This window comes from Colias croceus, chromosome 3, assembly GCF_905220415.1.
Source record: "Colias croceus chromosome 3, ilColCroc2.1".
NCBI lineage: Eukaryota > Metazoa > Arthropoda > Insecta > Lepidoptera > Pieridae > Colias > Colias croceus.
Genome location: NC_059539.1, coordinates 1,449,611 through 1,472,475, shown reverse-complemented (window position 1 = coordinate 1,472,475; position 22,865 = coordinate 1,449,611). Strand labels below are relative to the sequence as shown.

Here is a 22,865-nt window from a genome sequence, read left to right as displayed (position 1 = left end):
TGAATGCCATAAAAACCAAAAAATATAGTAAAATCTTGAAAAAATAAAATTTATCTACCACAAAGATATAAAAAGAAAAGTTGCCTTATAAGCTGTAAATAATTAAATATTATTCTTATTCACTTTAATTTAGGAAACTATTTTAATAAAATAACAAATTAGTAATTTACACGTAGTATCACTACAGGGGCCAAGTTAGATTTAGATGTAATAATTAATTTTTTATCGAACACACAAACGTAAAGCACTATTTTTATACAAAGTTAATAAATAATATTTAAAATAAATATTACCTAACTATTTTGGTATACAATCTGAGCATTTTTTATAGATTCTGATTTTCGATCTTGTCTTATACGATTTAAAAATATTATGTTGTAGATTATTTTTAATTACCTAAATAATGTTTACGATGTTTTTAAGATATTATGTATTAGTTTCTTTTCTTATGTTTATTTTATGAATAAATAAAATAATAATGCAGTTAATATAACTCATAAGATACAATATAAATGTAGAAAAATAATTAAGTACCTAATGTAAAAGTGATAAATAATAATAATTAATAATTTGTCATCTCATTATCGAATCTTAGGATATAGATAAGTACAATTAAACACAATTATTGTATGTTTGTAGACATTTTATTATTTCATATTTGTATACGAACAATAAATAAATGAGCACAAATTTTATATGAAAAGTTGTTTTATTTAAAATCCTTAACTTTATAAAATTTAACTCATGCTATTCGATCTATTGACTGGCCGGTTGGCTTGATTGGTAGTGACCCTGCCTTCCAAGCCACTGGACATAGGTTCGATACCCACCCGGGGCTAAATGCCGTGTGTGAAAATTGTCCCGAAATATTTATTATTTATTTATTAAACTCTCTTTCGATTCAAAAACAATGATTAAGACAGAATCGAGTAGATATTTGCACAATCTTATCAACGACCTTCGCGGTACATTGATATGCAATTACAGAACGAACAAAAAATGTCAGTTCGCGCCATTTTTTCTGAAAGTTTCCCGCGCAAGGGTCGCTCTGGCTGTTTGGCACAGTTTCTATGGCCTTGACCGCCTGAAGATCCGCAGTTGCCCCACGAAGCTCGTGCAGTTCGGGTGTGGAGTGATCTATTTAAAAATCAGAACATCGTGATAAATATTTAATATGGTAAGTGGTTGATTATAGACTATTTTCGTCTTTATAATCTAGATAACAACCAAGGATGTTCTGTTTTATTTATAAACCCGCGCATTGAGTTGGTGGACCGAATTGAAGAAATTTAAGATAACGTTACGTCACGTAATGATAATAATAGGAGTTAGGACAGTTAATACTTTCTAATGTTCTTGTTAATGCATGCTGGCAGATAAGTATAATTATCAATGATAATATAGACAAAAATATTGATTACACACTGTACATATTATGACAAAGCTTTGTTTATTCGATTTCTAAAGGTTTTAAAATAGTGAGTATGTCTAATAAAAATTTAATGCAATCTCGGGCTGTGGATCCGGATTATAAATAAAAAAAAATATTAAAAAGTAACAAATTTCGATCTACTAATTAATTTTAATTTATGTCATTATTTTTGTTTTATTTATATTTATTTAATAATTATTTAAATTTATTTAATAACTCTTCTAAAGTATTATTACAAAAAGCTGAAAACATCGATTGTTATAAAGCACGCAGGTCATTTGAAAGGTCAAACGGCATTGATTCTACCTTGATTTTTCACAGTTTAAAAATACACTACAGTAATTCTCAGACATGAAGAATGATTAAATGCTTTTACATTTTATTAATTAATAAAATCTAATGTAATCTATAAATGTGTGTTTTTTTCTGTATAATCATCAATTTTATAAATCACAGATCAATTCGCTACAAATACATTTAAAAAAATAACTTAGTGGATTTCCATACATTTACGAGAATAATTCATAAATTATTATATTTTTAATCATTATTAACGTATAGCCAATCACTTCAACAACAATATTAGAATTATGAAATTCCTTCAATCCCAAACTATAAGCAAACCCAGGGCACACTATTAGGTTACAAAAGCTTCGTTGGCGTAGCAAAGTCTACGCCGCTCTACCATTAGCTTTGTTATTCGTTCAAGTATAACATTCTCGTTAAAATATATTTTTTTACCTTTGTAAATTATCTTTGAAATTAAAATAACGAGCTATATTTAAAAAAAAATACTTTTTAGAATCATATAATATGTATTTCCATCTTTATGGTTTTTACTGGTTTTTACCTACGTATATTTTTTTTAAATTAAAACATACATCATTAAATCATATCTACGTCTTTTTATACAATTATATGCTTATATAATGATAAAAATGATTTATTACAATAAAAGTAAGTTCTCTATCAGAATTTTTTTATAAAAGGCTCAATTGGCGTAGCAATGTCTACGGTCTCTACGCGAATCCGCATTAAAATTAATTCTAATGATGCATGTGACATCGTAGTATAACAAGAACCAACTCTGCGAACTTTCAATTTTAAAATAAATAAATTATTTTACTATAGCTAGGATTAGTTAGATTGTAAGATAGGTGAGCTAAAATGTTATCATTTTTTATAAAATACCTACTAGCTTACCGCCTGCGGCTATGCCCGCTTTACTTAAACCTAATAAATTATATACTAAAACCTTCCTCTTGAATCACTCTATCTATTAAAAAAACCGCATCAAAATCCGTCGCGTAGTTTTAAAGATTCAAGCATACTAAGGGACATAGGGACAGAGAAAGCGACTTTGTTTTATACTATGAAGTGATATTATGAGGCGACGTTTTTGAATCTTAATATTTTACAGCTTTGCTAATTTATTAACCGACTTCAAAAAAAAGGAGGAGGTTATCAATTCGGCCGGTATATTTTTTTTTTTTTTTTTTTTTTTATGTATGTACACCGATTACTCCGAGGTTTCTGAACCGATTTACGTGATTCTTTTTTTGTTCGATGCGGGATGGTGTCGAATTGGTCCCATAAAAATTTTATTCGGATAGGCCCAGTAGTTTTTATTTTATGAGCATTTTTGTCTGTAGGTATTTGTAAATTTTGCAAGTGCAAGTTTGAAGTCGGTTGTTTTTAACGCAGTTATTACTTGTATTGTACTAGCTTTCCACCCGCAGCTTCGCCCGCGCAGTCAAAGAAAAACCCGCATAGTTCCTGTTCCCGTGGGATTGCCGGGATAAAACCTATCCTATGTCCCGGGGTAAAAAGTAGCCTATGTCCTTTCTCGGGTATCATAATATCTCTATACCAAATTTCATGCAAATTGGTTAAGTAGTTAAGGCGTGATTGAGTAACAGACAGACAGACAGAGTTACTTTCGCATTTATAATATTAGTATGGATTTAATTATGGCACTTAATATCCAGTTAAAAAAGAAACATCATTTGCGTTGATTAATAATATTATGATTAATGAGACTCTGTACCCTCATAGAAGGCCTGTGTCCCTGCAGTGCGAACAAAAGATATGGACTGATGATGATGACGTCATTAATGCTACTTTTTTCACATATAAAATACAGATTAAACAATATAGGATAAAGGAACAGTGACTATGAGTGTTACTGCTTAGAAATGCGGTAGTTGGCAGAGAGACAATTCTATATTTATGTGAAAAAAATGTTCCTGTTAATCTTTATAACGATGTTAGACATTTTTTGTGTGGATGTTTTAATTTTGTTAATTAGATTTATAAATGTTTAATTCAATTTATTATATTTCGTACTAGCTGTGCACCGCGGTTTCACCCGCATTGCTCCGCTCCTGTTGGTCTTAGCGTGATGATATAATATTATAGAGTTTTTCAAATCAGACTAGTCGTTCCCGAGATTAACGCGTTCAAACAAACAAACTCTTTAGCTTAATAATATTAAAATAGATTAGAAATATAGTACGATTTCAATTGTTTTCATTTGAATTAATTATCATACAGTATTCAACAATACCATTACGTAAATCTATACTAATATTATAAAGTTGAAGAGCTTGTTTGTTTGAACACGCTAATCTCGGGAACTACTGGTCCGATTTGAAAAATCGGTGTTAGATAGCTCATTTATCGAGGAAGGCTATAGGCTATATATCATCACGCTGCGGCCAACAGCTGTGCAGCCAGGGGGGTGAAACCGCGTGGAGCAACTAGTATGTAAATAAAAGATAGATTTAGGTAGGTCATGTTTATTTTTCTATCGCACATGATTACTATTTGTTATTGAACATAAATACATAAGTAATTATTTATATTATACACACCTACAATGTACACACCGTGATACGAATAAATAGATCATATGAGTATAATTTTTAGCATTGATCTATAGATAAAATGTAGGCTTCACGATATAGTTTGGGCCCGGCGACGGGCTGCCGCTGATGGGGTCACGACTCACGGATGAATTCTACACATACCCGTGGCCCTGTCGCTGATGCGGCTTGACGGAACACAGTGGGGTTTTGGTCGGTAGGAATCCGACATAACCCACGGCCTCTTCCCCGGAGGCCGTGGGTATCTATGCAAGATTTCCCCACTAAAAAAAAAAAAAGGCTTCACGATATAGGTACATATAACTGTTACCCTTAACAGTGAACATAATTCATTCATTGCCAAACACTTCATTCAGAGATAAATATAAAAACATACAATGACGTATGAATCTACGTAACTTTCGGTCGTAAATTGTTATTTCTCCAAAATAATCCAGTAGTGTGTTACCCGCTGAAATCGACTCACAGCCAATTGGCAGCTGGTGTATAGTTCAAGATCTTTCCTCATAATATTAACGATATTTTGATGTAAAAATTGGTATTCTACAAACCATTTATTGAAATCTCTCCAAAACACGCAGTTTCATTTGGAAAGAACATTACATAATTCAAGAATAGAGATTATGCCAATTGACTACATATTCTAAGACTGCTTTGGAGTTTTAATTGATCAAAAACTATGTCGCGCTTATAAACATCTGTGTCGATTAATGAGGACAAAGCCTTGCTTTTTATTAGTTATTCCAATAAATGAGAAGCTCGATAAATTTATTGTCGAATAACACCAGAATACACCGCTCTTGGCGTCGTTCGTATCGCGCCAAGTATCACGCGTTTGTTTTACGCCAAAAATTTTCACCGCAGCCTTGTAAGATTTGCAGTTAAATGAAAATCACCATCAAAGACGACAGTTTTGTGAATAGAGTGTTGTATTTCATTATATTAGTGACTACAACGTGTCTTGAATTGAAGTTAGATTGGAGAGCTAATTACAAGGTAATAAAGACGTTTTTTATATAGATAGGTAATGTTTTATAGAAAACAAATTGTGTTTGTTGTTCAACAATAATATTATATGTATATAATAAAATGTAATAAGTGTGCGATATTTATTAAATTATTCCGCTTATTGGTGCAATGTAACAAATAGGTATGCATTAGGTACGTGCTAAGAATACAGAGTGAAAATTGACGAAAGATGATCATGCATAATGCATATATATACCGGATATCCGAATAGAGATAGTTGTGCTACGCGATTTTGGCGAAATATATACAAATAAATTAAATTAAAATTATTATGGATTGTTTATTGTTATAAAATAATTAATATTTATTATTACTTTTAAAATTTATTATTAATTTTATTATAAAATAACAAAGAAAACATTTGTGTTCGAGGGACACGTGGACACATAATGAACTAGGTTTTTCGTTCTTTCCGTTCATTCGTATTTTGAATATTTTGAAACCAAAGTGAAACGAACCAAAGTGTCCATTATTCTTAACCACCTTGACTATTTCTGAATAGCAACTGTCAATCATATTCAACTCAATTTAACTAAAATATAATTAGATTTTAACGCCAATCACCGTGTCTTTAACATCCATAAATTTAAAAAATATTTTAACAACAAAATTGTCGAGACAGTGACAACGTGTAGCGGTCATTGTCGGATCAGAAATAGTCGGCCTTTCGATTTTGAAATGCTCATGTGTTGTGAAAATGTTGTGAAGGTTATTTTACTCGTTATAAGAAATAGAGTGATTTTAGAGTTGTTCATTATAACTCTAAGGTTATTTTTTGAGCAATAAATAGAGATTTTTTTGTAGTTAAACTTCTTTAGGTGCGTTGAGAGTAAAATTTCAAGGTCGCGTCATGGCATTATCGCACGTCATGGAGGAAGGCGACGATTTTTTTGCACGATGATGCGAAGCATCAGAGAGTGCTTTACGATCGAAAAATTTTTTTCGCCTCATTTTTGCAGCTATTCTTATTATTATAGCCTTGTTAGTTCACGGAATCAAGATATTTTGCATACTATTGTCGAGATAATTTAATGGAGATTAATCCCATACTTTTTAAAAATTGATTTACTTCAATAGAATTGGAAAAAAACACCGAAATAGGTTAAAAAATTTTCCTGTCCGTCATGTGTGAAACCTGAAAACACTATAACTTGTGAAAAAATCCATCATTTGAGTTAATTTTTTTTTTTAAATATTCTAATCGACGATTGTAGGTCACTGAATGCGAATGATTAATTAATTCAGTGTCGTTTAATTGCAATTATTATTACTATTTTTTTTATATTTCATAATTAAATGAGCATTATGAGTCGTGCACTTTTGGATTTTCCAAATTTTCTTTGAATCTTGCCAAAGAAGTTTCACTTCTGACACGTGTGCTCGGCACACACGCTTTTTTGTGGGGACACAAAAAGCTAGACTCGATAAAGAAAGGTTTGTTTCGAGCATAATTCAATCTGCATTAATATGATAAAATTGCCAATTTTATAAAACCGAAGGTATAACAGAATTTAAATTTTATCAAAAAATATACTTACGTACATACTTATTATAAAAACAGCATTATACTTACAAAATAAACATACCATTTAGATTGAACAGGTATCAGATAGGATCACTTGTTTTTCTGTAAAATTACAATTAATTTAATAAATCAGAAATCAAACTCAAACTCAAACATTTATTATGTCACTGCTCTATAATGTTTCTATACTACAGAAAGACAGAATATCACTAATTAACCTCAATTTACATAAACTATAGATATAAATAAACAATAAACATCAACAATGACACTGTCAACATAACTTTGATATTATTTACAAGAGATTTGTTAAAATAAATTTACAATGGAAGATAACTGCTACCCGTGCGACGAGCCCATTATCGAGAAGAAGCCAGCGTGCCCTTTGCAGTGCATGTCGCCTAAATGTAAAGCTTTTCAGGTATTATGTTATTTATGAGCCACCGATCGCGGTTCCGCCCACGATTCTCATAAAACCAGCGCAAATAAAATGGTAAAATACCGGTTTTTAGAACAATATAGCTCTAGTTGAAAATACACCGGTTTTTAGCAAGTATATACACATAGAAAAAATATTATTTCTTTATATTATATGTATAGGTGATAAAGGTTATATTGGTGCTTATATTGGTGTAGGTAATAGGTGTAAGTTGCCTTCAACTTTGTTTCCGAGGAACTACGACTTGAGTTATTTTAAGAAAAAAGCATATGTGTTTCTTAAAGGCCAAAAGCACACCGCTTCCTAATTCACGGTTAGCTCCACCTTTCTCCATAAGACCGTTTTTATCCCATCCCATTCACCTCTATGGTAAGCAACACGCACAACGTACGTCTTTGGGCGGCGCACTTTGCCAACAACATCGGCCATTGCGTCTGCTCGTTTGCCTTCCAATGCTATAAAAAAAACGACGTGTGGCACTCGGGGACTGCTGCAGTAAAGCTATTGCATGCTATGCCTTCAAGCCACACCTCCGCCCGTCGGAGTGGGGAGCGTGAGGTTTTTTCGTTACGGAATTTCTCGATTCGGTCCTCGCGCTTAAGGCCCGCGATAGAAGCTATGCAATATCTTAAAAGGTAATAAGGTATAGTTAAATATCTATAACTCTATCCTAAAATGAATCCAATGCTCTATATTTTTCTATATGGTAATTATTATTTGTGTAGACCGTATAAAAACAAAAATGAGTAGAATAAGAGTGAATTAACACGCTTTCATCGAAAACTTCTAAATGAAGACCGACTATTTATAACAAAATCAATGTCATGTTCATTAAACATTAAGATTGAGGCTCTAAGTACGATAGTCCCTCGTGAATCAATATTTTATAGCGCTGGCTTGAGCAACCGACCTTATATTTAAAACTTTTGTATTAGATAGTTAAAGATATAGGTACTGGAAGAAAGAAAGGAAAAATTTATTGAAAATTACACATTTGGAATACTTTCTGAAAAAGCAGGTCAGATAACTATTAGCACTAGTCTAGAGTCTAGATTTATAGTTATAAAAAAGTAGATATGCAGTATTTAATTTATCTGCAGTTTTAAGCAAGAAATCCGCATTTTCAGTTCAAATACCTACATTTTCATCCGTGTAATTTTTGTATGAAAAGCACGATCAAGCAATTTGGCAAGGCGAATGAATAAGCAGTTTTTAGTTGAATCTGATTTATTGATTTTTATGAACGATTCAAATAGCATGTTGTCACGAAATTATGAACAATAAGTACTTATGTATCTACCAGTAGAAATAAATGCTAAGTTCAGCAGTGAGCTTTATGCATCGTAATATGATAATAGTAATTATTTGCATTCGAAGCATTTCTCAGAAAGCAATGAAATTTGTATTAGGTTTATAAATCAAGTTTAATGTTATTTGTAGTATCTGCTGTTTTAATGGACAATAATATTTGAAATAGGTTGGTAATTATTTTAAAGTGAAGTTATTCGAAATTATTTTATGTTACATGATATTTATGGTTTATTCAAGTTCGATTTACTGAAAACGTGCTTTTTTAATAACAATTGAAGGCAAATAAAATTGCTAGAATTATCTAAAACAGTAAATGTGTCTTTTATACTTATTGTTTCACATAAAATGTCTTAGACTCATATTTGAAAGTAATATCTTATCGATCTTCAATTCGGTCTACACGTCACACCAATCGATTTAATACTAATTCAATTAAAATTTTATATTTCGTAATTATCACTATTCCAGGCTCCAATCGACACAAGCAAGACACCGATCGTGTGGGTGCTCGGGGGCCCCGGGTCCGGCAAGGGCACCCAGTGCGAGAAGATCATCGCCAAGTATGGGTTCACCCATCTCTCTACGGGCGACCTGCTTCGAGCTGAGGTGAAGAGCGGCTCCGAGAGGGCCAAGTGCCTCACTACTATCATGGAGAGAGGTACTATTAAACTATAGGCTTAGTGTGGTGAACATACGTTTAAATGGTGAATGTGTGTATGTTTAAAAACATAGGTTATACAAATTCAAAGAAAAAGGTGGAAAGTGCCTTAGGACAGTTCCTAATTCAAAAAAGATTCGTAAGTTTTTGTTTATTACAGGGTACCTAAAAATATTTTTTTTTATTCGATCTATTTTATTATTAATGAAACGACGAAATATGGCTCACTGATGTGATGTGTTTAATAAATGGCCCACAGTTATTAATGCCACTTTAATATTCATAATAGCTAAGTAATTACTTCGATATCGATTGTTAGTTCAATTAACTAGTTATTCTTTGTTAAGCAAATAAGGTGGGTAAATTTTCGAAGCATCAGACAAACATACAAAATGTGTGTCCATTCCATGTCCATTTGTATGCTTAAATCTTTAAAACTACGCAACGGATTTTGATGCGGTATAATAGATAGAGTGATTCAAGAGGAAGGTTTTAGTAGGTATACAATTTATTAGGTTTTAGAATTTAGACAAATCGGGCGAAGCCGCGGGCGGTTAGCTAGTCCATAATATTAGATACTAAATGTACATTCAGTAATTGGTGCATTAGGCATTACTCTATTTTATATATCTAGTATTTACAATACTTCAATGTTACTTTCCAGGAGAACTAGTACCAAATGACATAGTGCTAGACCTCCTCCGCGAGGCTATCGTGGCTGCCTCTGGGCAAGCTAAGGGCTTCCTGATCGACGGCTACCCGAGGGAAAAGTCCCAGGGCATCGCCTTCGAGAAAGCTATTGCTCCTGTTACTGTAAGTTTCAGTTTTAATGCACTTTGACAAAGAGAAAGAAAATTATTTTATTTATTATACAAAGTTAAAAAAATGGACAAATTATTCATTTTTCTTTGCATATATAATGATACATTTCCTAAAGTTTTATGGTGGTTCAGAAAAGGTTTACTTCAACTTACTTTAGATTTGGAATTGTTCCTACAATTTGAGAAAGATTTTTATACAATTAATTATGTATTTAAATCTTGCCAAAGAAGTTTCATTTCAGTACGTCATGTGCTCGGCACACGCTCTTTTTTTTGGACTTTAATTATATTTAAGTTATTGTTGTAAATGTATCTTTCATTCAGTTTTATGGTTATTTATTCATTCAATTAGGTAAATCATTAATCGACTTATGGCAGATTTTTCAATCCTTGGTTAAAATTTATCCGTCCAATAAAGTATTACACGAACATTTTAAAATGTCACCTGTAAACTGTCATGTACGGACAATTAGAATACATTTTGAAATGGTAGTTTAATACGTTATTCGATGAATATGTTTTAACCAAGGATTGAATCTGTCGTTAATATATTCCAGGTGATAATCTACTTCGAAGCATCATCCGAGACGCTGACGCAGCGGCTGCTCGGGCGCGCGGCGAGCTCGGGGCGCGCGGACGACAACGCGGAGACCATCAAGCTGCGGCTCAAGACCTTCCTCGATAATAATGATATGGTGCTCGCTCAGTACCCCGATAAGTTGAAGAGGGTAAGTATTTTATCTATATATATATATTATCTATATATCTCTCACGCGTCCTACTATAAAATACAGATTTAGTTACGCGCGAATAACGTGCGTAGGACGTGCGAAGGTTTAATAGGTACTTAGTTAAGTCTTCTTATTTACGTTGTTTTAGTGTTTCTATTACTTACGTGTGTTTCATAGGTACGTCACTTGTCCTGAGGTCTATGTGAATATGTCCACTGAAAATCAGTGGAGTGGTCACATCAATGTGGTTAGATTTTTATGTCACGGAATGGACGTTCCATTTTATGGATGGTTTAGTTTTTAATTATTTTTAATTTGTATTTCAATATTTCTTACGTTTTTTACACACGTAAGAGACTAGCTTTCATAGCATTTTGATTTGAGTGCTTTGAATACAATAAAGTTTCCGCCCGCGACTTTGTATATGACGTCGAAAACTTAAAAAAATACCAACTACGCAAAATCGGTACAGTTTGTGTTTTATAATGTAATTTATAAAACACTAGCTTACCGACCGCGGCTTCGCCCGCTTTCTCTAAAATGATTTGAGATTTAAACTACCCTATCTCTCAAGTTGGATCGAACTGCGAAAAAATTCGATCACGAGGCGGGACTCGAACCCTCATCCTTTCGTGCCAATCCAGGGCGGATGCTTGACCAATTCAGCCACCCGTGACTCGCCAGAGCGATCGAATTTATTCTATTCTTTCAGATGATTAAGAGCTAGCGCACAAGTGCAACTTCTGTCTCTGCAACTATTTTATCTCTCCCATCAACTCTATGGGCTAGTAAGAAAGTGCGCGCACGTAGCGAGTAGCGACGCAACTCCCCGTAGAGTTGATGCAGGGGCCAGGGAGAGACAAAATAGTTGCGGAGACAAAAGTTGTTCTTGCGCGCTAGCTCTCACATTATTTATTTATTCGTTACAGATAAACGCTGAAGACACCGTGGACAACATCTTCAGCCAAGTGCAGCAGATCCTGGACCCGCTCGTCGCCAACTAACTCAACTGCTCTAGTCTTGTACATATTATCATTTAATTTAAATTAACGGCCTCTGCTAATAAAGTATATTAATTATTACTTATTGAGTTTTATTATAATAATCACTTTGGGTTTATTGACCGGATTTTATCAAACAAGGAGATCTCTATAGAATCTTAGTGCTGATTTACACAGGGTCAGTAGACAAGTTAACTGTTTACATAGACTTTAAGCCTCTGTACTGAGTTCAAATCTGTTTACACAGGGTTTTTTTTCGGGTGAGCACTGATTTGCCTCGAATTTGTAGTCAGTTACTGACCCTGAATCAGCACTTATAGCTTGCATCTGAATCTGAACAATAAAAAATATATTCAATACGTAAGAACTTTATTGAAAAGAAATTGCTTAAATTTATAATTTTCGCTTATTCCTAATAATAATTAAAATAAAATATCTTCTTTCGTTCCTATCCTAAATATCTAATACCTACACATAAATTTTACTCCACATTTTTGCCTATAAATCTATCATTATTCTATTTTTTTTTTCCAAAAGTAGCTTCTTAGATAATAATTATCTACAAACACAGAATCTTGCTACAAAACTTTTGTTCAATATTATTAAATCTATAGTTTTTGTTACTTTCAAGTTACTTAATTGATCTTTGATATACTTATAATCAATAATTGTGAAGGAGTTAAATTCTACTTAAATGGTTAAATTCTCCTGATCCTACTCATCTTAATTGATGATTATTTCAGTAATTTTTAATAATTAATAATAATTTAAAAGTTACGGCAGAATCATTTCTTCCTGTTCTATCTCCCTCTGACGAACGGCAACAGCAGTCTCCACGAGGAGGTACAAACACTTAAATTTCTCCTCTCTTTCGTAAGGCACCACCTGAAGACACGGTTCCGTTAAAAACTACACTTACAAACAAAATCTCATCAAAAAGGAACCATCGTATCAGGTGATGCCGGCGTTAAAACTGATCAAAAATAAAACAGTATCTTTTATAAAACGTTTATTCATAACATCAAACAAAATATTATCACTCGAATGAAACCAAAACATTTTCTAATTTGACTCTAAAACTACAATGTCTGTACAATGATATTGTATCGAATTTATATTGTTTTAACACCGACGTCGCCTGCACATAATTCCCGAAGATATAAATTTAATCTTAAATTAAAACTTTTAATTTAAATCTAAATAAAACAACACAATTTATATGATACTGATAACAAAATCATACACGCTACTTCTTAGATATCCTAAATAATTAACTAAAATCACAATCATGCTCTAAGAGCCAGCGCGCTCGAGCAACTTTGTCTCCGCAACTATTTTGTCTCCGCAACTATTTTGTCTCACCCACCCATGGGCTAGTATGAAAGTGCGCGCACGTAGCGACGCAACTCCCCATACAATTGATGGGAGAGACAAAATAGTTGCGGAGACAAAGTTGCTCGTGCGCGCTGGCTCTAAAGTGACTTAATTAAATCTCTGCCCACACGTGTGTAATGCCCGGTTTACACGAGCTAAGTAACTAAGAGCTTAGTGCTTGTCACTTATACTAAGTCCGTGTAAACCGGGCATTAGGCAGTTTTCAAATGCGATACAATAAACTTTAAACTTTACAGCCAAGAAATAAGACGTGAATTTCAACGAATGTGTCGCGCGGACTTTTTGACGATCTTGAGATTGTGAGTCTAGTTGTTTATATTTATTTATATACTCTTTATTCAGTTTCATCCCCAGTTTCCTAAGGGTCAAATAGTGCATGGCATCCCCAAATCTTCACAAGTCCTAACACCATATTAAAAGCTAAATTTTCAATCAGCAAATCTAAGTATAACACCTATTACAAATTATTATCCCCCCCAAATATTTCCAGATCCACAAGACCATCGCGTCCAAGTAGGCCACCTATTACAAGCCAGATCCCCAATATTTCTATCCTCAAATCTTCTCCATACCCACAAGACCACAATAAATGAATTTTAATTTGACACGACCATCACGTCTGTAGGCCGCCTATCATACAGTCAAATCCCCAAACATTTTTTGAAGTTATACTTCTTTTGGCGCGATGAAAAAAAATGATGAGAGTGAATTTTTACGATGCGAGCGCACATAGTAGGGGAGCCCAGGATGCTAAATGTGGATTTACTCGAGCGTCACGGGAACCTATTAGAATTGGTAGATTAGAACATAGCGAGAAAAAAAGGTCCTATAATGTTTTCACTTTTAGCGGTGGGGAAGGGTTTTTTGATTTTTTTTAATTTAAAAAAGAAAAAAATTGGCTTGGAAATACTCAAGCGCGTTAGATATTGATATTTTGCATGCTCCAGGACGTCACTGAAAAAAAGTATACGTTAATCTGACGATTTAAGTGGCGATTTAATCGCTATGAAGAAAGGGTAAAAAATTAAAGTAATATTATTCGAGCGCGTCAGATTAATATATGGGGGGGTTAATTACAATATAAGAAGTCCCCATTTCGCTAATCTGACGATTCGAGCTCAACCTTAGGGAATTATGGATTATTCAAATTTTCCAGCGGGGCCCCTGAGCGCACCCACCAAGCATAACTGCTCATATTGACTAGAGGTACTAATGAATAGCTAAGGTACCGTCCCTTATAGTAATCTGACGCGCTCGAGTAAATCCCAAAATCCCCTCTTGGGCTCCCCTACTAACACCGACACCTAAATATAACAGCATGAAGTTAGTTCTAGGTAGTATGAAAATTGATAACTATGTTCAAGTTGTATATTCTAGTATTTTTTCCATACGCCAAAGAAGTATAACTTCTAACGCGTGTACATAAGTACACAGTCTTTTTTTTATCCCCAAATCTTCCCAACATTAGCTCATTAAGTATGACACCACATGTCTGTAGTGGCCACTTCCAGCTCCACAGCGACGGGCGGCGGCGGAGGACTCACCTGTCTGCGCATCGGCGTGAGTTGCGTCCACACCGCGTTCTCACCGAGATCTGGTGTACTCACCCCGTCCTCTGTACTCACCGCTACTACTGGCGTTCTGGAGGAGAGGATGGTGCTGAATAAAAGTTCAGATGGAAGAGAATAGCTAGTAGTGCTAAGTAGGGGAATTGTTTGAGAGTGAAGGAGATAGCTTGTTTCGTAATTCCTGTAGAATAATAAGTGTTGTGCTCATATCAAAGATTGTTGGATTATTGGATTTCTGCAAAATGGATAAGATAGTATCTCAAGCTTTTTATTGTAATGTTACCAATTTTGAAGGTATCAAAAAAAATACACGAAAGTGACCGTTTTAGTGAAATGTGCAAAAATAAATATTTCAATTTTAATGTTAATAAATTGAGAGCTGTAGGAAAAATCTAAAGAATATTTTATTACTATTAATCTGTGAATATTGTACAAGATAAAAAAACAACAAAATAAATAAACGACAATTTATTACTATTACCTAACTACTATAATTTATTTTCTACTAGCTAGAATTCTATTATCAAAGTCACCTACCCTCTAACAGCATGCAGATCCCGCTCCTCCGGGCCATACCGTATGACACTCTGCCACACGGACGGGTCGTACTTCACCTCCTCCTCGCTGATCGCGCTCGAGTAGCCCTCCTCAGCATCCACCAGCTCGTCCCCGTCCCGGTACACTAGGAGACCATCCCCGTAGTCATGGGGACGACTGGGGTCGACTATGTTCTATAGAAATGGTTGGAAAGTGGTGGGGTTAATGTTCTGTAGGAATACGGAATGATGTGGGATAAGGAAGGAAGGTTTTGGAATAAATTATTATTCTATGATAGAACGACCAACCGTAAGTTTGCCTGATGATACGATATCACCACCGAAGACACGTTTGCAAAGGATCATACAGTAATAAGCGGCTGAACAGCTTATTTTAAAATTGTCATGGTTCCATTCAAATCCGCAAAAAGTCACCTCGAGCGGTCGGTCGTTGGCTGCTCAAGCTGTCGCTACAGACCGCGCAGTTGACGGCTTGAAGCGGATGCGACTGCTCAAGCAGTCCGTGTACGGCAGTGAATGAATGTCTACCGCGCGGTCGCCGCTTCAAGCCGTCCGTCTCAACTGCTTAAAGCGGTCCATGTACGGCCGGCTTAAGTTAAAACTTTTTACTTTTATACGAACCTGAACCTCCACTCCGTTCCACGGCATCATCATGCTCCCGGGTGGCATGCCAATACCCGACGTGGACGGCAGCCCCACCATGGGCCCCACGCCGGGCGGCTGCTTACGACCACGACGCGATATCGTGTAGTGTAACGGGTCGTGTCCCTCCCGTCGGATCATCTCGGGCAGGATGCGGCGGCGCGCGTTTATGAACCAATTGCATACCTGCAAAGTTCTTTGCTTATTGAAATGTAGCATTATAATATATTATGTATTATACTTGGGTATTGTGTAAACCTGTGTGTAACCTAGCTCAAAACTGTGTATAGTAGATCTAGAAGTGTATGAAATTATTTTTAATATTTAAATTTTCTTAATATTAAAATTATATTAAAGGATACGTTTCTCAATTTGAAAGCAGAGGGCCAGTTTCAACTGCTGTAAGTACTTACTTTACATTATTTACGAAATCTAGGATATCAGTATTGTGATTAGCTTTACAAAATCACCTGCAAAACCGTCAAATTAGCCTCTTGACTCAGCGCCATCTTCTCCGTGTCGCTCGGATACGCATTATAACGATGGTCATACAGCCACCTCTTCAGAATGCGCACAGAGTTCTTGGGCAGGTTGCCCCTACGCTTGCGAACTGCCCCCACCATCACGCCTTGCGGTGGGGGCAGACGGGGCATCATAGCCATTGGCGGCATATGGGGCATTTGGGGCATTGGACGCACTGTCTCCCAGTCATTTGTCGTGTCGATGTCTTCGTTAGAAGACGTTGATGGGAAACGGTCTCGCGCTGAAATATTTTCTAGAACTATACAAAATTCTATGAAACCATCAATGTAGGTACCTATAAAATTTCGCATTATTCTGTCAGATTTTTTTCTATTAGATATTTTTAAATTTAATTAATGGTATTTGTATTTTGTTCGGTATTGCGTATTTTTAAAGCGGTTGGAACAACAGATAGAAAATATTAAAAAAAAGTCGAGCAATTAAAATATAAAAAAATTGTGTCGAACCACATTATAAATTCATGCATGCTAGTCTTAGGATAAATTCATGCATGCTAGTCTTACAGAAGATGAAATGTATAATACCTATTGTATTGTGGATTAGCAGATTAATACATATTGACATCCATTTTTATTTAATATAGAATTTGAGATAAGCAATAGCTTTTGGTATGCGATCATTTACGTTTACTATATGAATATAATTAATTAATTATGAATACTAGGATAATTTTGATCATAAAGACACTAAGTATCTGACTCCAATCTGACTCCCATCACATCAAAGAGCGCGTAACAATATTGTCAGAGAAGTTTGAGTCAATTTAGTTTTTGTCAGTGCAAAAGTTTTTTGATAACATTGTCAAAACTTTTCTACTTACGCAGTTTGATTTTCATAACTTTAATCACGGATTTTCGTAGCGTGGCTATTTTTTCAATATTTTAATTATTTCTCAATAAAATTTCTTGTACGATCGTCAACGCTTGAGGACTTTCAGCAAACTGATTGTTTTTTTGTTTTAAAAATCGATCTGTTTTTGTGACAAATGACAACGACGTGTGTCGCTTGTCGACGGTTTGATTTGAATTTTCGAAATAAAAAATATTCTTAACGGCCAGTTACTTTTTTTCCAGTAACTAGATAGGTTATGAGTTTGTATAGCTTTTCCATTTTGTTATCGTTGTGATAGTTGAATTCTTTTCCTCTTTTAATAAAAATATACCTTAGAAAATAATTTAATGTTGGTTACCCACAACTACATTCATTTTTTTTAATGTTCAGTTTCTTATTTAATTAATAACTACTTAAATTATAACTGTGATTATAACCATTGTGGAATTGTATGATGATATCAAAAAAAAAATTGCACCTAACGCAGTTTTCATACTTTATTCTTTTTTTATGGAAAATTTAATAATTAAATTGTAACAAGATTTAAGTAGATTAGATTTTAACTAACAAGATTTCATCTTATTTCTACGAGCATAGCCAAAAATTGTATTATCCGAATCAACGAAGAAGCGATTTGAACACACCCCGAATAAAAAACATTTTTTAGCCATCAAGTAGTAACAAATAAAACACCAAATCTACTGAAACATAATATATATTTAATCTATCAAATCACTAGCCGCGTCGGGACTCGTCATCATGGCGGGCGCGGAGGCCGTCGCGGGCGCGGGCGCTTCGTTTCTCTGCGCTTTTTCCATTGTGTCTGAGAGGATCTCTTTGAGTGTGGTCGCTAGTGCCTTGGGGTTGCCGCTGCTGTCCAACTGTGCAGTTTATAAAAAGTATGAGATAACACTTAGAAAAAAGCAACGAATTGAGAATTTTTGGCTTGTCAACTTTTCCTTGATTTTTGCGTTAATTTCACTTTTGCAATTTTAGCTAACATAATCCTTCGTACGGAGAAATGTAGGAGCATATCTGCATGTATATCAGTTTAATTTCTACTAACAATATATAACTGAAGAATTATTGTTTGTTTGATCGCGCTAATCACAGGCACTACTGGAACTATTGGACCTTTCTCCAAAAAAAAACACTATTGATGTGTACGTGATCCCCGAGTGCTATATCCTACATATTATGTACCACCGTGAACAAAGTCACGAGCACAGCTACTTATATACACTTACCGTAATCACATGTCCGCCGAACCGCTTGTGCACATTCTTCACTTTATGCGCCGCCTGCCTCACGATCTGCCGCGCCGCGTTTATCTCGCACTCCGGACGACCTAGTTCCGACAGCTTGTTTTGTAATCTTGTTGCTGCTACCTGATAGAGAAGAAAATAGTTTTTCTGCTAAATTTTGGTATTCGAAAATAATATATCGTAGCATAAGACGCGCTCAAAATACGTATCTAATGAAATAGATGTCGACTGACCACTCTGCGATATTGAATTCTAAGCACGTTAAATTACAAAGAATCTGGACTAATTGGAAACCATTTCAATACGTAGGTACCTATCAATCATACTTTAAAAAAAACCTTTTAAGCTATTGCATAGCTTTTATCGCGGGCCCTGAGCGCGGGGACCGAATCGAGAAATTCCGTAACGAAAAAACCTCACGCTCCCCACTCCGACGGGCGGAGGCGTGGCTTGAAGGCATAGCATGCAATAGCTTTACCACGGCAGTCCCCGAGTGCCACACGTCGTTTTTATTTTTTTATTTTACGTATTTACCTCATTATCAACCTCCAAAGCGACGATCTTCTCCGGCCACTTGACCTGCCTGTTAAAGATGTTCGACATCCTCGGGTTCCGCGGGAAACCCACCAGGATGAAACCCTTCGCGTCTTGGTTCATCAGCATCTTCTCTTTTATTAGGTCCACTGTTAGTTGCTGCGAGGGGATAGTGTTGTTATTTGAAGTTATGCTTAGGAGGTGATATTGAGCTGTAACTAGATTCAATTTTATGTTTGAATATCACACTTGGACGTTAGATTTCGCGCTTAAAATTTTAAAAAAAGAACTATAGTTTCAAGCATATTATCTCGAAACATTTCAAGCATTTATTTTTTGGTAAAATTGTACTTATTTCAATAAATATAAGTACCTACTTTTTAAATGAACAGCGATCTTACCTAGCGCTCTAACATTTTTTTATTTCTTCGATCTAGAATAACGTTCTCATGCTTATGAATATGTTTTCGATAGCTTTAAATTTATGAACTACCGTACTCTAGAATATTACCTCGGAAATATCCTCTTGCGCGTTCAACTTATCCGAAATCATTCGTCCCCTGGCGGTGTCCTTCTCCGCCTCTTCCCGTATCAGCTCCCCTGGCCTTATCGTCATGTACCCTGTGATGCTGGCCATCGTCTCCGCGACCGTCTGGTTACCGGCGCCAGGTACACCGTTGACGAATATTACAGGCAGGTGCCTGATTGGTGACATATCGTACCCCGTATCCTCCTGAGAGGTTCAAGTATGTTATGAATGATGAATTATAACGAAATTTCATAAAAACCTATTTTGATGTTCTATGAAATTTATGAAATTTGCGTTATCTAGGTATATATAATATAATGTTGATCGGATGTGCCTTGATATAACTTAATACTAACCTCGCGTATTTGCCTTGAGTAAAAACAACCCATTCCGGTAATAAATTATCCACTAGCAAATTATAAATGTAAATTATTTTGGATAGAAATTAAATTCATTTCCAAAAGTGTCAACTTTTTGAAAACGGTACGTCTAGATTTTTGACGGTTTTTGAACGAAGACAACGTTTGACAATATTTATTTTTCTTTTCTTCAGAGTGTATTGTATATCCTTTTTGCATTTAACTATATTGAAATCTTTTTGCACGAAATAGTTACTACACCTATTTTAATTTTCAGATAACAAAAACTAAATTATAGAAATACACTTGAAATACACATAGTTAGAATATTTTACAAACGTTGGTCGTTATCGGTTAAAAATTTTAACGGACGGCGGTGTTAGAATTTATTATCGCCTTTATAGGTATAAAATGCTTTAAACTATATCTTCTCTTAATATATATAAATCTCGTGTCACAATGTTTGTCCTCAATGGACTCCTAAACCACTTAACCGATTATAATAAAATTTGCACACCATGTGCAGTTCGATCCAACTTGAGAGATAGGATAGTTTAAAGCACAAAGCGGGCGAAGCCGCGGGCGGAAAGCTAGTATTTCTTATATATTTTAACAATTATAGTATATCGACTTCCACCTTAGCCTAGCTAAGTATATGTAGAATGTATATTTTTATAACGCTTTTTAAGTTCTTACACACTTATCATCGAATCCCACACTTCGTTTTTAAGATATTGGCTATTATGTTTTCACAATACCTAATTATGTTATTGCTGTGTGCTGTGTGTTATAAATAGGTATAATATTATGTTCCCATCGATGTTCTAAAGTTTAAAATATATTTAATTTTCTATGGAATAGCGGTCCCGGTGAAATGAAAAGCTCATAATTCACAAATAAGTATAGGTAACACTCCTGAATGACTTGTTTAAACTTTCTCCCGCCGCACTGGGTACGTGGTCTATTGAAAGCAAAATTGGATGTCAAATGAAACGGCAATTACTGTGTCATGGACGATGGACATATCCGCCGGGTAATTTATACTACCTGTGGATTATAACAATACCTTAATTTATGGATGATTGTATATAAACTAGATGCTCTTTATAAAGAGGTTTGCGACGTGCGTGATTTTTACTGTTTCGTATCGTATATTAAAACTTACTTAACTCAAACAAAGGTTTAGGTTTAGGACTAGTGAAATATTGTAGAGCTTTTGTTTCGAAAGTTATTTAAGAATATGCATTTTCGAAAATATTCCAAAAGGCAAAAGTAACTACATATTATGTATAATATAAAGTACCAACAGATTTTGTTATTATGAGCCTTCTTGAAAACGTATCTTGAAAATGTACTCTATAACTGTTTTTAGACTTGTCATTTTCATTCAAATCTTTATCTTCACCGAAGCGAACAATAAATGTGCAGTAACGCCTAAAATCCCAAAATACCACCTACTAGAGAAGTGCCATAGATCAACATTAGGTGTCGCCGCACGTGCGAACTACGAATCTCTTACAAGCTGCTTCCGACTGGGCATTGAGAAGAAGGCTTTGGCACTAAACTTTAGCCCCAAACATGCATGGAATAGTTCCCTTGAGTATTCTTGTGAAGTGCTAAAGTGTGCGGAGTCGGAAGGCGGTTTGTCGCTGAGTAATGATACGAGATACGACTATTACAGTATTTATGCCAAGCCTATACGTGAGTGCTTGATTTTTAATAATTTATACCTACTAATATTATAAAGAGTATATATTTATAACTACTGAGTTTGGTAGGTACCTACTCATTAGGCTATTTTAAGTTTTAATTCCGGTTCACGCAGTTAGAGTACAGTCTAGTCTCTAGTAAATTACAGGTCAAACTTTCATATTAGGATTTTTATTCGCATAAATTTTAATATAAAGAACTTGCACTCTATGAGACAACGGGATGACTGTGCGGCCAGCTCGTAGAATATACAAATAAAGAAAATAATTTAAAGGATTTATTTCACAGCTAATGTTAACACGACGTGCGTACCAGCCTCAGGAATGTTTTACTTACTGGACAACCAGTTGAACTATACGCAAGCTCAGAACAAATGTGAAAACATGAGTGGCGTACTAGCAGATGTTACTAGCGAGCAACGCACGGACGCGCTTGCGCAAGTACTAATCAATGCTAACTTGGCAGCCGCTTATGTTGGACTTACTAAAAACAACGGCTCTTCTTTTTATAGTTTGAATGGTAAAAAATAATAAGTATACTTAATTGAAAAAATGTAAAAAAAATATTCAAATTATTTATCTGTGACAGGAAATTCTCTGGATTGCACAACATATAGAGCGTGGGCTCCAGGCCATCCGCGAAATAACCCTAATTACAATTGTGTTGTATTGACCAAGCAGCACACATGGCGAACTACAAGATGTAATAACGCATTCCCATCCTTATGCGAACTTTTTCCAAATGGTCCATACAAAAAAGGTTCTATATTTACCAATATCGGAAATGGTAAGATTTCCTTGGCTCTGTATAATAAATAAGCTTTAAATAATATATTGTAACTACATGCTACTACATGCGTTGCAATTTATAAATACACTGTAACATTTTATATATAATTTCAGAAACAACATCTTTCAACGAATACCATGAAAATGATGATGCAGCCAACATCACATCTTCAATGTTTAATTTCCTTTAATACAAATTATATACACATTCAACTATGAATTTTCCTATGAAATAATATTACAACCATTTTACAACTTTAAGTAGTTTTTCCCTGTTGGATGGATGATGATTAGGTACCTATTTCGTGAAAT

General features: G+C 34.8%; 4 protein-coding genes across 5 annotated transcripts; 2 read left to right on the top strand and 2 right to left on the bottom strand.

The window, feature by feature from the left end:
* Positions 1–1,020: 1,020 nt before the first annotated feature.
* LOC123706476 (adenylate kinase isoenzyme 1) lies at positions 1,021–11,910 on the top strand. Of its 2 annotated transcripts, none has more exons than XM_045655780.1 (5): positions 1,021–1,177; positions 9,090–9,279; positions 9,944–10,092; positions 10,658–10,828; positions 11,761–11,910. In XM_045655780.1, exons 1-5 carry the CDS (start codon positions 1,175–1,177, stop codon positions 11,833–11,835), a joined length of 588 nt encoding a protein of 195 aa, XP_045511736.1. In that variant the 5' UTR covers positions 1,021–1,174; the 3' UTR covers positions 11,836–11,910. The 2 variants fall into 2 exon arrangements, with proteins under 2 accessions (XP_045511736.1, XP_045511735.1); XM_045655779.1 differs by lacking the exon at positions 1,021–1,177 and adding an exon at positions 5,122–5,313.
* Positions 11,911–14,699: 2,789 nt separating this feature from the next.
* Positions 14,700–17,465, bottom strand: LOC123706474 (pre-B-cell leukemia transcription factor 2-like). The gene is made up of 5 exons (XM_045655777.1): positions 17,358–17,465; positions 16,465–16,757; positions 15,974–16,180; positions 15,333–15,526; positions 14,700–14,868 (listed from the first exon to the last, which is right to left on the bottom strand). The coding sequence occupies exons 1-5, from the start codon at positions 17,371–17,373 to the stop codon at positions 14,700–14,702; spliced, it is 879 nt and encodes a 292-aa protein (XP_045511733.1). The 5' UTR covers positions 17,374–17,465.
* Positions 17,466–18,087: 622 nt separating this feature from the next.
* LOC123705958 (adenylate kinase isoenzyme 5-like) lies at positions 18,088–22,542 on the bottom strand. The gene is made up of 6 exons (XM_045655081.1): positions 22,538–22,542; positions 20,053–20,065; positions 19,679–19,900; positions 19,168–19,326; positions 18,616–18,756; positions 18,088–18,249 (listed from the first exon to the last, which is right to left on the bottom strand). Exons 3-6 carry the CDS (start codon positions 19,880–19,882, stop codon positions 18,088–18,090), a joined length of 666 nt encoding a protein of 221 aa, XP_045511037.1. The 5' UTR covers positions 19,883–19,900; positions 20,053–20,065; positions 22,538–22,542.
* Positions 21,027–22,785, top strand: LOC123706287. The gene is made up of 4 exons (XM_045655481.1): positions 21,027–21,756; positions 22,054–22,284; positions 22,354–22,551; positions 22,668–22,785. Exons 1-4 carry the CDS (start codon positions 21,405–21,407, stop codon positions 22,742–22,744), a joined length of 858 nt encoding a protein of 285 aa, XP_045511437.1. The 5' UTR covers positions 21,027–21,404; the 3' UTR covers positions 22,745–22,785.
* The last annotated feature ends 80 nt before the right edge of the window (positions 22,786–22,865 follow it).